The 17,933-nt window shown below is 36.6% G+C and overlaps 1 protein-coding gene across 1 annotated transcript in view; it reads right to left on the bottom strand.

The window, feature by feature from the left end:
- The window catches only part of cfap58 (cilia and flagella associated protein 58), a gene marked incomplete at both ends in the record, with an annotated part of 66,054 nt that overhangs the window by 1,440 nt on the left and 46,681 nt on the right, over nt 1-17,933 (bottom strand). The window contains 2 exons of the mRNA XM_079461574.1: nt 13,420-13,553; nt 17,042-17,161. Of these exons, the coding sequence (XP_079317700.1) occupies nt 13,420-13,553; nt 17,042-17,161 (254 nt within the window). The remainder of the gene's footprint in view (nt 1-13,419; nt 13,554-17,041; nt 17,162-17,933) is intronic.

Raw genomic sequence — 17,933 nt, 5'->3', positions numbered from 1 at the left:
TCGAGACATCTGTGAAATGAACTTTGATTGAAACACCGTTTTGTTTGACAAGTAGCACCGTTGCGATGGGGAACAAACGACTTCTGGCGATGCAAAGTATCTCCCTGATGATTCACAGCACAGATACGCAATCGTTCAGGAGGGAAAAAGGTGTGCCATATCAGGACATTATGAACTAGCAGTTGATGAAATTAGTTTAGAGTGAGTTTTTGGAATGAGATGACTCGATGGCTCGTGTGTTTTTGCTTTCTGATCTCTTACTAGCCCCCGCAGCAGAGACAAACAACATCAAATGATTTATTTGACTATTAAAGGGATAGTGCACTCAAAAATACAAATTCTGTCATCATTTGTGCACCCTCATGTTGTTCAAGAGAAGACAGTTTGAAGAACACTGGTTATCAATACAACTTTGAAATATTAGGGATGCACCGATATGTACATTTTGGCCGATTAACTATGATTCTTTAACATTGGAAGCCGATAACCGATATATTGGCCGATATACAGTATATAAATATGAATATAGCATTTCCTAAGACTGAAACAAAAGGCAAATAGTGGACAACTGCTTTTATATGAAGCTAAAATATGACATTTTTATATGACAGCAGTCTGATTCAAACAATATGCTTTTGTTCCTATAATTTACACATTCATAAAACCTGCATCCACAATGTTTTGCTAATAGCAGTAAGTGAATGATCACGACAGAAATACAGTACTGTACTGGGTTTAAACTGTGAGCAGCGTTGAGTTTAATAAGTGTAACCAGAGGAAATTATTCATGATTTATTGGCTTTATTACTGTATATTGGCCTGAATTTGATTATCGGCTGATAACATTAAAAATGACAATTTATCGCCCGATATCTATATGGCAGATCATTTATCGTGCATCCCTATGAAACATCACAATTGTTTTGTGTCTATGCAATAGAAGTCAATGTTGTTTGGTTACCAACTTTCTTCAGAACAATAAAATTCATACAGGCTCAGAATGACATGAGGGTGAATAAATTATGAATGAATTTTCATTATTGGGTGCACAAAACACTAAGAAACAAGCAGACACACAGATAAATAACAGGTGTCCTTCCGAAACCTCAGATGTCCAAATCCGCTGTTTTCAGAAAATGGAAAAACAAAGCATACTCTCTAAATGATTTGTCAAGTTGACAAGCACTTTTTATTGGTTTGATTGGTTTGCAAGACCCAGTGACAAACATAAAAGATGACAGGTAATAATGATTTAAGTCACAAAAAATGTAAATCACTAAATATGGAGATATGAGTTTTCAGAAGGACAGCTATAGCTCAATGCCGTATAGATCTTCAAACTACCCTCATTCAGAAAGTTTAAAAACTCAAAAATACTAAATATTAATTTTTTATATCCAGATTAACTGTAAAAGCCTAATATTTTTTAAACTTTTTAAGGCAATTTTATGATAATGAACCTTAAATCCGTTGTAATCCTCTAATAGTGGGTTGATGATGACAACTAAATTATCAAAGTTTTTATGTCATATTTTTCCATATAATTAACCAAAGATTAAGTTTGGCACCCTGAGTTTCCTAAAATGTGCATAAAATACCTTCTTAATTTTCAAACAGTTACTCACAGCCTGTTGTATATGCTTTCAAGAAGAAAGTGATAGTTAGCAATGCATGTGACCACATGAAATTTGTAATGTAAAGGTGACCAAACACATCCCTGAAATAAGTGAAGGACCGCCTGAAAAAAAATGCAAAAGGTGTCAGCTGCAGCTTTAAGAAATGTACAAAAATAGTTTTTTAAAGAAATATATTAAAGCACTTGTGATTGGATCACTTTGATGGATGTTATACTAGTTGTAAACTTCGATTGAATTACAGTGACATGTGATATTATTTCTTCGTGACCATCTTTTTATAAAAAAAGTCCTAGAATCACCATGACAAGTGATTTTCATCATCTCTCATATCTTCAGAAGCAAAAGCTTGAGCTCGAAGCTCACAGCTGAACACAGACAATTTCCAGTCTGGAGTGCAGTGTACCTGAACCAGCTCTTGATATCAGCTCTCCACAGCCGTGTCCCAGGTTAACCGCTTCTCACGAGCCATGTGTTTCTCCTGCCCAGAGGAAAACCAAGACCTCTGATATCTCACGCTGTCCTCTGACCTTGCGGTGCTCCGCTGTGTTTCCCAGCACATTCATACCCAAAAAGTAAAACCCCACGCTCCCTAGTCTCCGATTAAACAAACATTGTTCATCAAATATTATTCATCTATTGTTTATTAAATGCATGATTAATTTATTGGAGCGAATAAATCGATCAGAATGTCGGGCAGTGCTGCAATAGTAGTCAACATGAGCGTATTACGTGGAATTAGGGCTAAAACGTGATGTGTGGAGTTTAGCCGATACGTTCGCATGATGTTGGGAATAACAAAGGAAAGGTATGTTTGCTTGTCTCATATCAGCCGGCTCACTCCATCTACCTGATTATATGTGGCCTGCATCAACAGTAATTCAATTATGATCTATAGCTCCACATATTGGAAGAGAGAGAGAGAGAGAGAGAGAGCGACAGGCAAGCGAGCGAGAGGGAGGGAGGAAAAATGGCAGCTTTTAGAGAACTGAAATCAATAGCAAACAATGATTTGAGTGTGGTTGGAATGTAAAGGTTTAACATTCCAAGAAGTATGTCGGTGAGTATTCTTCCCATGCATCTTTTCATACGCAGAACGATTCTTCTATTGAAAACTTATGTGCTAATCCTGCATTCTTGTCCTCCAGCTCACAATCGCTTTGGTTAAATGTGGAAAGATCAATACACTTTAAAGTTTAACTTTTAGTTCATGGTGTTATCATATTGTTTGTAAAATAACTCTATGTATAAAGACTTTTACACAATGCATCTAGGATGCTGAATGGTCTAACTCTTAAAAATAGTTTACCCAAAAATCAAAATTCTGTACGTAATTATTACGTAATTTGTAATTAGGTGGCTACTTCGTATGAATTTGTATGATTTTAATTGTATAAAATTGTGTTGGAATGTATTTTGACTGACACTGTCAAAGAGCTCATTTCATTTCAAATCTCCTTCTAAAACCCTTTTCACAACAGACTTGCAAGATTGAATTCATTTTTTATATGCATTTACATACATTTTATAGAGACGTCAAATGAATCTCTTGGCTTACACAAACCGTTATCCGTCCCAAACAAATAATCTCACTGTGAACATCACTGGGCATGTTTCCGTCGGCTATCAACTGACTGCTAATGAATCAGACACAGACGGTGAAGCCATTGTCTACGAGATGAGATTTTTGTGCCGCATGGCAACAGAGGATCACCGGCAAAAGCAAGACCGGCAACTTATCAAAGCGTCCTGCCATTATTTCACTTAAGCCCTCAATTTGTTAGCACATCTCGCCTATGAAGCCTCTGATTGTGATGGCTTGAAACACTCATTCACCCCTGAGTCAGCCGTTACGGTACAGCACGCAAACCGCAAGACTTGGCTAAACGCCGACGTCCACTTCTTAATTAAAGTGCAGGATGGAGCTTTCGTATCTGCTTTTAAGATTTGGTGAAAAAAGAAGGGGGTAAACTGAATAAAAGCAGCAGGGTTGACTGGCAAGTAATTAAATCATCATAACGCTTTTAAATCATTTATACGAGATGTTTCCTCTCCACATAACTCTTCAGAGGCTAAGCACTTTCCTTTCAGACAACGGTAAAAGATTACTGTTATGTTACTGTTATGATTACTTAGATCCTGAGGCTAAATTTAATTCCTGATCATTTTTTCAAAGATCCAAAATATTCCAGAATTTACCGTGTTTACTGCTTCGTATTATGCTTTTTTCCTGAGCTCTTTATTAAATGGCCATTCAAGGACAAGTGGCCACATTCAGATTACACCCTCCCATCTGTGTTGTAGAAAGAGGCAGTTATGTCTCTTGAGAAGGCATTACTAGTTAGCAGGGGACGTTTGTGGAGGATGCAGTGTCAACCAGGAGAACGGTAAAAAAATAGTATGGTTGCTGTTGGAAAGGTTTATAAGGAGTGCGGAGTAGAGAAAGCGAGAAATAAATACAAGAGAGATGAGAGGTCATTTCACAGTAGATGGTTTTAGGTAATATTTATTTAATCTTACGGTACCACGGTTTTCTTTAAAGAGTCAGAGAGACTTTTGATGTAATATAATACGTGGCTGTAAACAGTTGTGGTGTTATCTAATATAATAAAAGAGATTTTAAATGTACCTGTGTGGACTACCACAATTAAGTTTTATAGTTAACAGGCAAAACACTACGTCAATAAAACAATGACTCAATATAAGCATTCATGGCAATGCATGGAACCATGAACATGGTCTCTTTAAATCTCTTTAAAATGACAAAACGTTGACCTCGAGACACAGTATTTCCCAGTATTTCATATCGTCCTTATCAGATATTGGGGGGGGTATATAACCACAGTGTGAACACTGTATACTCGGCAGACCACAAATAAATGTACCAAAGAAACGCTTTTATAAATACAAAATTGTATTAAACATCTAAAATAATCCCAATTTAAAAAGCATGCAGTATATATATCTAGAACGTTAAAAGCATAATGTCATTGGGAAAACATCCTATGTATTCTGCGAGAGGAACGCTGTGAAATTATTGATCGCATCATTGCCACATTTCAGTGCTTTTGCAGATGCTGGCAAAGTTAATCGAACTGTGCAACAAAAATAAATCACTTTCAGATGTTTGGCGCCACCCCTTTAGGTCCCTGTAGACACTGACTGTATAGGTTGAAGGCATCTAGCAGTCTCCTGAAAGGACTGATAAAGACTTCTGAACGTAAGACACGTGTTTTAGATGCACTGCCGAAGAGAACAGATTTATCACTTTTTCCTTCACACTGCACTCCAGATTATCTCAGCAGCTCTTCTTCTAAAAAAACTTGCATTTTAATAACAATGAAAGCAGGATAACATTTCTGCAGCGGCTTATATGACAAAAGTCCCATCTGTACTTTATAAAAATACTGTAAAGGCCATAAATCAGTTTCGGATTTTCAGATATCTGAACTTAAGATGTGGTGGCTCAAAGGAATCATTTATTTGTTTTATTATTATTGTTGTTTTTGTTGTTATTATTATGGTTATTATTGCTTTATTATTATTTGTTTTAATCTTTATTGAAGCACAACTGAATTATTTATTATTTTGTGAGATTTAAAATATGGTCCTGACTTTAAATATTGCTCAACTGATTGTTTTGTTAACAAATCAATTCAATATCTGTTTTTCTTGTCTATAGATGTACAGTATATCAGTAACAGTGACTTAACCACAGTAAATAAATAATCCAAATGCATTTCCGCGCTGTTGAGATGAACATCTAGAGATGAGTAAAAAAACACTGTATAATATAAGCGTGCGGAAGTCACGGTTGTGCAAAATAACCAAAAAGAGTCTAAAACCACAGAAATGTTTCAAAGACTCAATAATGCTGTTTTAAATGGCCATTGAATACAGTCTTGTGAGACTGGCTGGATTTGGATGACGTTGTGGAATAGTTTTCATGAGGATCTCAACTCAGTTAAAACCAACTGTTTTATTAAGATAACATTAAATGCTTTGGTGATTGATATTGCTTAGTGTGTAATGCATGGACTGTTAAATTATCCTCTTCCTAATGCAGAAATGTAAATTATGCAAAAATGAGCCGATTCCCAATATGAGTTGGAGAGGTCAGAAGCTTTTTTTAGGTGTCGAGTACTGCGAAATATTAAAAAAACAATTAGCATTTACACAGAAGACCTTTTTCTATTCTGCTGAACTACTTTTATATAGTTTTTCTATGTAAACACTGTAGATGGACGGGTTTAACTCTTTCACATAAGCGTCATGGTTTAAAACGCTGTTAAATTGAAACCATTTATATTTTTACCTCACAACACAGCGTGTCAATGTCACTTCCAATGCAGTTGACCAATCCGAAGATCCCGAAGGAGGGAAAAGTGTCGTAAGCTTTTGTTTACAATATCAAGTTGCCACGAATCCTGCGCGGTTTGTGCTGCGCTTTTTTCAAAATATTTCGGAGTGCTGTGTCGTGCGTTTTTAGATGCAAATATGCATTTTGCAAACTTCTCCTAAGTCCTCTGTATTTGGGCATGGGTGCAAAACTGTTTCCGGTAAAATATGTGACGCCAGGGGGCCTTTGAAACGTCTGTACCCAGGGTACAGTCATGATCAGTGCCTGAGCAAAGGTTTGGGGTATGCCTACGTGTCTAACTGACCAATGGATGGTGAGGATATGGTTTGAAAGAATCTCAACATTTTTCCATTTGGTGTCATTTGAAGAAATGACAAACTTCACCTTTAAGGGTGTCTACAGTTTGACAGTGTTAATCCAAAACCCCCCCCCGAAAAAAAGTTCCATTCTCTACAAACAGCTAGACAACAAACAATGGGCTTGCATAACAAACAAAGCTCACAGACGCTAATGTCTAAATCGAAACTTGACTTTGCTTTCATCCAAACCTTCACAAGATATTTACCGTCTGCATGTGCTCAGTCAACTATGAGACTATAGGAGCCAAGACGTTATTCCTAAAGTTTTGTATTCATGTTTATGTGCGTCTACACGCACGCTCTGTGATTCTGCCTTGTCGCGCTTGATCAGGTCTCATTACCGCTTCCTGTTCGCATCAAACCTCATAAACATGGCCACTGTTAGCGCTCTACCCAGAATGCAATAATCCACCTGTCCTCATTTGCATGCAATTTACAGTGAACCTGTCAGCGTTGCGCTCGGCTCCTGTCTGTTTTCTCTTTGAGACCGAAAGCGTCGGGACACCATCGCTCAGAGCCTGTCAAGCGAATCAGAGAATTTATACGGCGAGCCAGCTGTGATTACATTTCTCTCTGTTACATACGGCAGGCAAAAATAACGACGGAAAGAAATGAGTGATTTCATGACAAACAGTATTAAAGCTCTAGTATATAAAGTAGAACGTGCAAGATGTAAAAAATTATTTGTTTATTTTGCTGTGGTTAGGGAAAATATTGATAGCTTGCGACAAACGTTGTCTGGGGACGTAATTGACACAGTGGGTTTATTTTTCGTAAGTCAATTTCAGCACTACACGACAAACTGCTGTGGCTGCAATGTCAAGTGCTAATCACATTTCCAGGACTTTAATTTAAAAGGCAACTTTGGGAAATATTTCTTTCGCGTTTCGCGGCGAAGAACCCTTTGAAGACTATAACGTTTGGGACATCAACGGGCGCTGTTTAAATATTCTTAATAGCTATTGATTTCTTGTTTATTGCTGTTGTGACATTTAGTTTGAAATGAACGACCTTTATTTCTTTGAATGAGGGAACAAGAGCTGAAACAGAAGTCTGAGATGTGGTCCATTAGGCATTTATCAATCGATTGACGGAGAAAATGCTTGGAGCTTATTACGACTTTACAAAGAAAGTTTATTTGCTTTGTTCTTTACGTGTTTTATAATTGAAGAGCAAATATTAAAATGCCTTTGGTTGACTATTAATCTTGAGTGTGAAGCTCGAACTCGATAACAGAAACTCATTTGAATCAAAGACTTAAAGATCCACCACTCCTCTGAAAATAATTTCTTTTTTCTGTTTATTTATTAATTACATGTTCTGACTTCAAATCCTCCTCAACCTTCCTCAATTTTATTTATTGTAATTTATTTATTATTATTTTTTATGTATTTATTTATTTTTTGTTATTTGTTATTTATTTGTTTGTTTATTTATTTATTTATTTTTATTCACTCACTCACTCACTCACTCATCTTATCTTATTTTTTCTTTTTTTTGCAAACAGTGTAGGTTCTGACTTCATCAACTGATGATTTTTTTAAATAAAACAAACTAATTAAAAGTCTGTTATTAATTAAAAAAGACATTTTATTTTTAAATTAATTTAATTTAATAGCTAATTAAACTGTTTTTCATTGTCATTTATTTTGCATGATTTTATACATATTTTATCAAATGTTTTACTTTTTATTTTACTGTATTATTTAATTTATCCATTGCCTCTTTCTTCTAACAGGTAATAAACTTTGTATCTGAGCACACATTCACAATATCATTGCCTCCTAATCAGATGAATCGCTTCGCCGATCTCCTCACTTTTGTAAATCTTTGGATAAAAGCATCTGCTAAATACCTAAATGTAAATATATAGATGTCATGTAAAGATTACGTGATCTCTTCCTCAATGCAAATCTCAAATTCCTGGTCCATCACACAAATAATATTCTGGGTTAGTGGGCCATGCCTGGGGAACCAATGCCCTTCCGCGTTCCCCAGATAAACGGGAAAATATCAGAAAGACATCCCTGTCTCTGTCATCCAGAAGCATTAGAACGGAATTTCAGATAAAGAATGGACATCCTGGAAAGCCGTGTAGGCTTGTATGTCAATCCTGCCTGTGGGAGTCCCGCTACTGTGAGATACCCAGACAGAACCATGGACCAGCCAAGTCTTCATGCTTACAAGCACAGACAAATAGGTCACCCTTTATACACAAAGCCAATGTTCACAGCGCTTAGATACCACAGAGGAAAGGACACCGATGGGTGGTTAAAGCGAATTAAGCCAAAGTCTTGAGCGAGCCAAAATGGCTTCCAGAGTTTTGGAGCAGATGGAGCCGGTTTCCACACCTCAGTGGAGCCAAACCGTACAGGCAGATAAAAAAGGCTTGAGATTAGGTTTAAATGGTCTGTGAGCACGTCTCATATGCAGCATGAGAAAAAAAATAGAAACAATGGCCCAAAAAGACAAGTAAGAATAACAGCTGTATATAAACATATAAAGTAGGTTTGTTTTTGTACTGATGGATTATGTTTTAGTTGAATAAAGGCTGGGGGACTATTTTTAATCTCAAATTAATTAGGGAAATTTCATTTGGATTTGAAAGCAACCATGCAGTCATTAACATTAGGCAGAAAATTACACAGCGCCGGTCCTTTTGATCAGCGAGAGGCTGCTATTAGGAACAAAAACAACGCGATTCATTTACTTTATAAAGCCACCGACGATTCTTCAGATGTCGTTCACTTTTTAACCTAAGTGAAGAGTCGCCAAAGGGTTAAATGTAATACAATTAATTTCAGATTGTTATTAAAAGAATTACATGGTTACATGCTAATTCATTAAAAATATCATTACTAGCGTTTATCATATATTAATAAAATAAGTCTTGAAATTACGATAATTGACATAATTTCAATTATAATTAATTATGTTATTCTAACAATTTATGTTGTATAATTATATGTCATTTTGACCTGAAAATGATTTATAATTAATAACTGCCAAACAGAAACAGGCTGAACTCAAAGGTGAAGGTACGTGAGTTTCTGATCGCACCATCTGTCGTTTTTTGAGCAAAAGTGGACTCCATGGAAAAAGACACAGGATGACTCTCTTTTGAAAGAAAAACATAAAAAAAACAGACTGGAATTTGCTAGAAATCATATTGACAAGCCCCAATTCTTCTGAGAGAACGTCCTATGGACAGATGAGTCAAAACTGGAGCTTTTTGGCAAGTCACATCAGTTCTATGTTCACAGATGAGAAAATCAAGCTTTCAAAGAAGTAAACACCATACCTACAGTGAAACATGGAGGAGGCTCGGTTATGTATTGGGGCTGCTTTGCTGAATCTGGCACAGGGTGCCTTGAATCTGTGGAGGACACAATGAGATCTCAAGACTATCGAGGCATTCTGGAGTAACGTATTGCCCAGTGTCAGACAGCTCTGCCTCAGTCGCAGGTCATGGGTCCTCCAACAGGATAATGACACAAAACACACAGCTAAAATCACCCAAGAATGGATAAGAACAAAACATTGGACTATTCTGAAGTGGCCTTCTATGAGTCCTGATCTGAATTCTATCAAACATCAACGGAAAGAGCTGAAACTTGCAGTCTTGAGAAGGCACCCATCAAGCCTGAGACAGCTGGAGCAGTTTGCTCAGGAAGAGTGGGCCAAGAAGTCTCATTGAGAGCTACAGAAAACGTTTGCTTGCAGTGATTGCCTCTAAAGGTTGTGCAACAATATATTAGGTTAGGGGTCCCCCTCATTTTCAGTTGTTTTATTATTTATTAATATTATGTTGAATTAAAAATCTAAAGCTGATTTCTAATAAATATGGAATAAACAATGGTGGATGCCAGTTACTTTTGTCAGTTTCAAGTTATTTCAGAGAAAATTGTGTTAGTTTTATAATAGTGTTTTGTGGAGAGGTCCCAACAAATTTGAGCATGTCTGTTTATACAGTTATAGTATATTATACTAATGCAAATATATAGTTGAAATGCATTGTAAGTGACTTTCGATAAAAGCGTCTGCTTTATTCGTAAATGTATACTAGTATATTATATTTATTTTTATTAAATGATAAATTATTATTTTAATTAATAAATTGAATTCTTGTCATAACAACAATAAAACATTTTATATTAATAATAAAATAAGTGAAGTGAAGAGTTTATTTGCAAAAATCACGCTTTTTATTTGGTTATTCTGTTGTGTTAGGTAGCTGTATTTTATGTTTTGTTATTAATACTTAATCAAAACAATCCAACTGCAGTTTGATAGATATTAATTGCAATGCACAATAAAAAACAAGATTTTTTGAAATATCTGTCTTTGCAAAGAACTCTTGCATATCCGGGCGCTTTGTCGTTGCATCTCTGTATTTAGCACTAATTTAAACGCATCAATTGGACCACCCATTCACAGTATGCCTGTCCCAGAGCTGAACTTCACACCATCCTGTTTACACACACACTACTGTAAGTGTATTTGGTTACAGTGCAATTCACTGATAAAGTAAGTAGCAGTTACACAAAAGGTCTTGCATTATTTATTGCATCTTTCAACCATCCCAATCCATCCATTGATTCGTTCTGACCCGTCTGTATCCATCCATTGATGTTTCCATAATTGCTACTCTGAGCCATGAAAGATTTTCTGCCCATTAGGGATGTAGACAGGGTGAGCCGCTACATGGAAAGGTTAAACAAGCCAGGCGGACTGATTTTCATTCTCTCCGTGTCGCGCGTTCTTTCCCTGCTCATAAATGCTCCTATCATCTCCTGTCAGGAAACCCTACCATCTCTGCCTCCTGTTTGTGTGGCTCACAAGACAAGCCGTAGGCCGGGCGGTCAGACAGGGAGACCTGCAAGACCAGTTTAAACCAGATTAGACCAGCAAAGCAACTCAACCGTATGCATCATTCTACAAAACTGCTTGAATTGTGCTGTTAAGTGCAAACAGTATTTAACCACACAGTGCATTTTCTTAAACCATGACAAGAAGTTTTAAAATCAATCATTCAGAAGCCAGAGTTTAATCTGGTTGAGATTCAGTTACAAAGCAAGGTGCTATATTTCATTATAGAGTCGTTTCAGTTCAGCCGTCGTGTCTCAAATACAGATCTTCTCTGGAATATGTCTTTAACATAAGCTTAACGCCCTCATCTCTTCGTTGCCGTGTGGAAAACAAGAACCACTCTATTACCAAGCAACCTGCTTTACCTGGTGCGAGAACACACGTGCGGGATTTGTGCGGAATTAAGCCATTGGTTGCAGCCCACGACATGTCAGAGTAGAAAAGGAAATCGATAGGCTGCCCATCAGCCGGGCTTAAGTGTGATGCTTAAACGTGCCGCCAGGAGAATTTAAAACAGCAAGATACTTACTGAAGAAGGAAGAGATGTGCGAGGTAGACTTGGACAAAGGGTTTTGAGATTTTTATAATATAGTTTGCTCTTGAAATAAAATCATGCAAAATAAATGTACATCTGAAACTTGAAACTAGACTGTAAAAAATGTGTTTCTTTTAAAGAAATACACAAGAGGAATTTCTTATTTAGTACAATATCTAAAAATTCTTAAATCTAAAATACATTTACTTGAGAACCAAGTCTTGTTTTCCGAGAAATGTTAGGAGAAATATCATAAACAAAACTTGAACTAGGATTTACCTCTTTTTTAAGTGCTTAATTCAAGTTTTTTTGTTAACTTCCCCATTGAAAGATTTGTTTTCTTGTTTTAGGCATAAATTCACTAAATATTTATATTTCAGAAGACTTGTTGCCTTTCCTAAAATATTTTTTATACTAAATTAGAAATTCCTTGCTTGTATTTCTTTAATTATTTATTGTTGTATCAAAACTGTAAAATGTGCTAAAAAATATCCACTTTCATTTTAAAATGGTCAAGTCATAGAAGAATCTAAAAGTACAAAAAATAAGATTATATACTGGTGTGGATAAATAAACTCACCTACTGTATAAATCAATTCATGGTCTGTGAGATGTGAAAATGAAGATCATCAATGATGATGGATGCTGTTTAATTTAGCTGTCATTAAAGCACAACGCAAAAGCAGTTTTCAAAACTACAGCCACAATGTTCAAAAGCTTGTGTGTGTGTGTGCGTGTGTGTGGTGGATAAGAAAACATGAGCAACAGTGTTCGAAACATAAGGTTCTCCCCAGTTAAATAACAGACGTGCTTTCCAAAAGACCCACAATTAGTCAGATCAAAGGCCAGTAGCGAAGGAACTCGGCAGACATTTACTAATCAGACTTTATATCACTCTATAATTTTTAATGTCACGATTTGCTGATGAGAACACGGAGACAAAAAAAGAGAAATCTTTCCAATTCACTGGTTCATTGATTTCTGTCCAACTCCAAATGCCTTTTTTCCCTTTATCTTTTTTCTTTTTCGCTGTTATTTGAAGTATCATTTTCAGCTGTGTCACACGATGTCATTCGTGTCAGGTCATTTCCTTTCAGTGCCATGGAATAGAGAGATATACAAAGCCCACACACACACGCACACAAACTCAAAAGTGTTTTCTGTTGTCCTGTCAGGGATGCGATTATAATATCGCATTGTATGCTGATTTGGGATTAATGTCTTCCACTTAAATCCCACGCATGCTCAAGTGAAATTATTATTCACTTTCATATTAATGATGTATCCTTATCTGTAACATTTGCCTCTCTATAAGCACCTATATTTGAAACATAAAATTGCAAGTTACTTTACGTGAGCTACTGTAAAGTCAAATGACATCAAACTGATATTCTTGTGAAATACCAGACAGCTCAGTTCAGCTCAATAAATCATTATTATGAGTTAATCGTTGTTAAATTGAGTAAGGTAAGTAGAGCTTTCAACACTAATTTGTTATGTATTTGCTCTCAATAACTGCTTTTTGTGTATTTCTACCCCAATAACCGCATTATTGTACCATGAGTATCATATTGGTTATAACAACATGGGAGTCAATTTCAAATTTTGGACCATTATTCCAGTTTTCCAACTGTAATGATGATAATAATAAAAATCTCTCACCTGAACTCTTGGTCTTTGCGCTTCTGCGCGAGGTATTTCTTCTTGACCTCCTGGAGCTCGTGGGCCAGGCGTTCGTTCTCATATTTATACTCTTCTGACTGAGACTCGTGCATGTTGAGCTCAGCTGTTAGGGCCTGTGGAGAACGGTAGAGCAAGTGACATCGTAAATAATGTTTTGTTAATACAAACTAAAGAAATCTCAACTCAAGAGATGATAGAGCTCCGCAGTCATTAGTTTTGTTGGCCAAAATGAGCACACCTGTCACAAAGTCAGTGTAGTTTTAATGGAGCTTGCTAACTGTCCTGGCAGATAAAATCTTACAAATAATGGGCTCAACGATAAAAGAAACTGCATGGTGATTCATTCCCCACACCAGTTCCTTATCAGAAAACTACTGTATGTTTTTGAAAATAGAAGTGTTGGAAGTTTGGTGATGCTGATGTAAGCTTTGCTTCTTTTCTGTAGTTCAGTGGTTAGAGCATGACGCTAGCAACTCCAAGGTCATAGGTTCAAACCGAAGGGATTGCAAATGCTCAGATACAATGTATACAATGCAATGCAAGTTGGTTTGGGAAAAAAACATCTGCCAAATGTGTAAATGTTAATAAATGTAGATTTTTATTTCTATTGATTCTGTTCATGCTTCAAAATTCTTAAAATGCATGGTCATTCGTGTGAATCTTGATGGACAAAACGTGTAAATATCATAAACTTATAATAAACATTATTTATAGATTTATTTATGGAAACAGCAACTCAAGAAGTGTCTTGCATCTCCAAAAAACATAATTTCTTAATAAGCATTTTTATCTTTTTCTAGAATATGTAAAAATGCTCAAATTAAGATACATTTACTTGAAAAGGAAAGTAACCTTTAATATTAAGTCTTATTTGATAAAAGAAAAAAAAGGAATTATGTAAGTTTATGTTTAAAACAGGAAAAATAATCTGCAGAGTGGGAAAAATAAAACAGGTACTTAAGAAAAAGGTTAAACTAAAAGAAAACATTTTGTTATCCCATTGGCAGATTTTTGTTTAGCTTGTTTTAAACATTAACTTACTTTTATTGTTTTATTTTCTTAGGTCACTTTATTTTCTTTCATAAAATGTTTAGTAAGCAATTCATTTTTGCAGTGCACAATGACTTCACCAAGGCCACATTCTCCATGTTATGCCTGCCACCAAACACCCACTATATTAAAATCCTTTATCTCTCCTCCTAACATTGCTTAACATCTGAATATCACTAGTCCCCTAGGCACCTAACCATCTATCAATTACTTTCAACTGTGTCCTCAAGCTGTATTCAGCCTATAACAACCATCTCTTCTCTACAAACGCATCATAGCAGAACAGTCACGATCCATCACTGAAGACGCTTTAGGCTGGGGCACGTGAACACCTCATCTTCCCCTCTGAGCAAGAAATGGAGTGATTTTCTCAGTGGAATCTCATTGATCTTTGCCAATCTTTGCACATATAAGTCAAGCTCTAATTGTCATTCCTCCAATGCGCTGGAGAGCACGGTGACCCAACAGCCCAGAGCTCAGCGATCACAGAGAGAGAAAAGGGGATTCCAGAAGTGGACTGAAAGCGAGAGAGCAAAGACCCAGATTAATAACCTACAAATTCACTTATAGTGCAGGAGAATGGCTCCTTGGGAAGAATATTTAACACGACGGGCATTGAAAAGTTTTTGGATGAAGTTTGTAACTTTTGATTAATTTAGTATCTACGTTTATACAAATCAACATGAATAATCACTTTAGAGTAAAGTTTGACATCTGTGATGAATTGTCAGAGGTTTGCCAGAATCTGCAGAAAGTTGGCGAAGGTTTGCCAAATAATTCGCCAGTATAGCGGCCAACCTGTCCGTTGTTGCCAAAGATTCGCTATAGATTCTCGGTTGTTTAATATTAATTGCACGAGGGCGAACCTGCAAAAACTAATTCTTCAACCTAAAAAAACAAGCTTTCAGCACGAAATATTTCAATTAGCAAAAATAATTAATCTACTGTGAGGTTTTAATACAGCCTAACTCGCGTGGGTATTTCACGAAGACAAAAGCAACATCTCCCAAGCAAGCACGGAGAGTCAAAGGATCTTTGTTAATGAATGTTAATTTACTGAAGGTGCTGGACGAGGAGTTTGCGTTTCAATCAAAACAAAAGGTTGGGATGAATTTCACCTCGCTTCATTAGCGGAGCTCCTGTTCTAATGTTAATTACGCTGGAGTTGAGAACGAGTTTTTTTATTCAAAGCTCTGCCAGTGACGCCGACGGCGCATTATTCATTTTAAGGCTGGTAATAAATAAGAAGAAAGCTAAATTCCCAACACCTTGACGTCATTTGTGAGTTCAGGGGCGCTAGAGAGTTTTATAACCAGCGCTGCAGATATTCTAATAGATCAGCTGTGAGTTTCTGCTGAGCTCAGGAGTATGAAAGTCTTTAAAGTCGGTTACGGTCATTTCTTTAAAAAATGGCGAACGTAACGGAGCGCTTTATCCAGGCTGCAGGGAAAGAAGTTTGTCTCATTTTAGAATCCCGGATCAGTTTCTTGGATCCTAATCGTTGCCTTTTTATGACAAATGACGAAAGCGATCAGAAAAGGTGCTTAACTATCAACTTATATCAAGCCCGTATGGATATTATAAGGTCACCTGAAGCTCAGTATAGAGACTCATAACTTTTTAACTGCTCTCATCTCTTGCCTTTTTAATGGGGCTGGAACGAGGCAAAGTTTAAACTGGACTAAATCATTGAAGATGACGTTAGTGCCGGCTGTCTCCAGCTGGACGTGAACTTTTAATTAAGTGCAGAGGTAACTAATTATTCATTCGGTGTGATGGTGAGAGGGAGAGCGGGAAATGAGGAGAGCAGGGAGACCGAGTGATTTATGCCATTAAAAGACGTTTAGTAAAGGCCTATTCACACCAACACGATAACTATATTACGACTCCGCCAAGAGATTATGTTTATTTTAATCTTGTGCTTTGCAATTTCAAGTTGTTAATGCACAGGTCCTTTAAATTAGAATGGCTTTTGATTGGCTCCCAATGTTTGATGTTTTATCTTTTCATCTAAAAGTGATGTCAACAATATCACCTCACTGTTTTCTTATAGTTTTTTCTGTCGACCCCACTACTGGATTAAATGTCCAGTGCATGAAATTTAGGGGCATCTAGTGGTGAGGTTGCGTATTGCAAACAACGGCTCACTCCACCCCTCCCTTTTGAAGCGCTACAGTGGCTGACCCAGGACCAAGATGCCATAATGTTTTCGCTTCGAGTATTAAATCAGTATTTACGAAACGCGCTACTGTAGAAACAACATGGCGAATTTCATGTAATGGGACCAGCGGTGTAGATATATACATAGATATGTGTATATATATATATATATATATATATATTATACACACATACATACACATTCTATGCACATATATAAATGCGTGTGTGTGTGTATATATAATAATAATACATTATATATTTTATAATAAATTATAAAATGCAAATCTTTCATTAGTTCCTTTTCACTCTATGTTCATTTTATTTAATAAAAAAAAGAAAGAAGATTAAACACTTCACAAAATTAAATAAAATGAGATAAGGGGAGTACCTTAAGTTGCTTGGTTTTCTCCCTGAGTGTACGCTGAAACACCAGCAGTTTCTCAGCGGCCTCCGGACCGGGCTGCCTCGCCAGGATGTGTTTCAGTTCAACATAAAGTTTTTCTTTCTCCTGCAACCAAACACACACAAACACACACACACACACACACAAAGCACATATTAAAACATGTAAAACTACAACAATGGTACGGTGTAGCACTTTGCATGAGAGGACACTGAATTTTCATTTAAAAAAAGTAAACATCTCTGCTCAGTTAAACATCTACCATAAAAGTAAACAATTTTTTCCTTCACCTGAATGTTGAACCTCTTCAAGATGATCGTGATTTCTTCAACATTTCTCTGAATGATCAAAAGCATACCAACATGGATTTTTCACTCTCGCGTACAAGGAATATCACTACAAGTGAATCAGGGGAGTGCCGGCTCGTTCGTTTAGTAAGCGTGTGTTAATTATCGGAGCGTGAGGAAGACTAGATGGATAAACAAGATCCATCGCGGCGCTGACCACGTAATAACACGTCCCACTCGACAACACACAGATATAAGGGCCGTCGATGGTGCTAATTAGAGGGAGTTCTCAGTCTGAACTCATCAATGCTAATACATTCAGACTGCATGCTGTTTTAAATAATCACTAATATAAAGCCTCAGAATTTTCAATAGAATATAAATGATGTGCCACCGGAGAAATCATGAATTCAGGAAGTTTAAGGCGCCCGAAAGAAGATCGTTGGAGATCAGAAAGCTCGGCGGACCGGGCAGAGATACGCGTGTGGCCTCGGTGACCCTGAAAGAGTAATTTCTCATTACACATTACTCGCAAGTACACACACTGGCAATAAAGATTTATTGTAAAGCCCGGAAGCTTATTGCATCTT

Source organism: Barbatula barbatula (assembly GCF_947034865.1).
Source record: "Barbatula barbatula genome assembly, chromosome: 8".
Classification (NCBI taxonomy): domain Eukaryota; kingdom Metazoa; phylum Chordata; class Actinopteri; order Cypriniformes; family Nemacheilidae; genus Barbatula; species Barbatula barbatula.
This window is presented reverse-complemented; position numbering and strand designations above follow the sequence as displayed.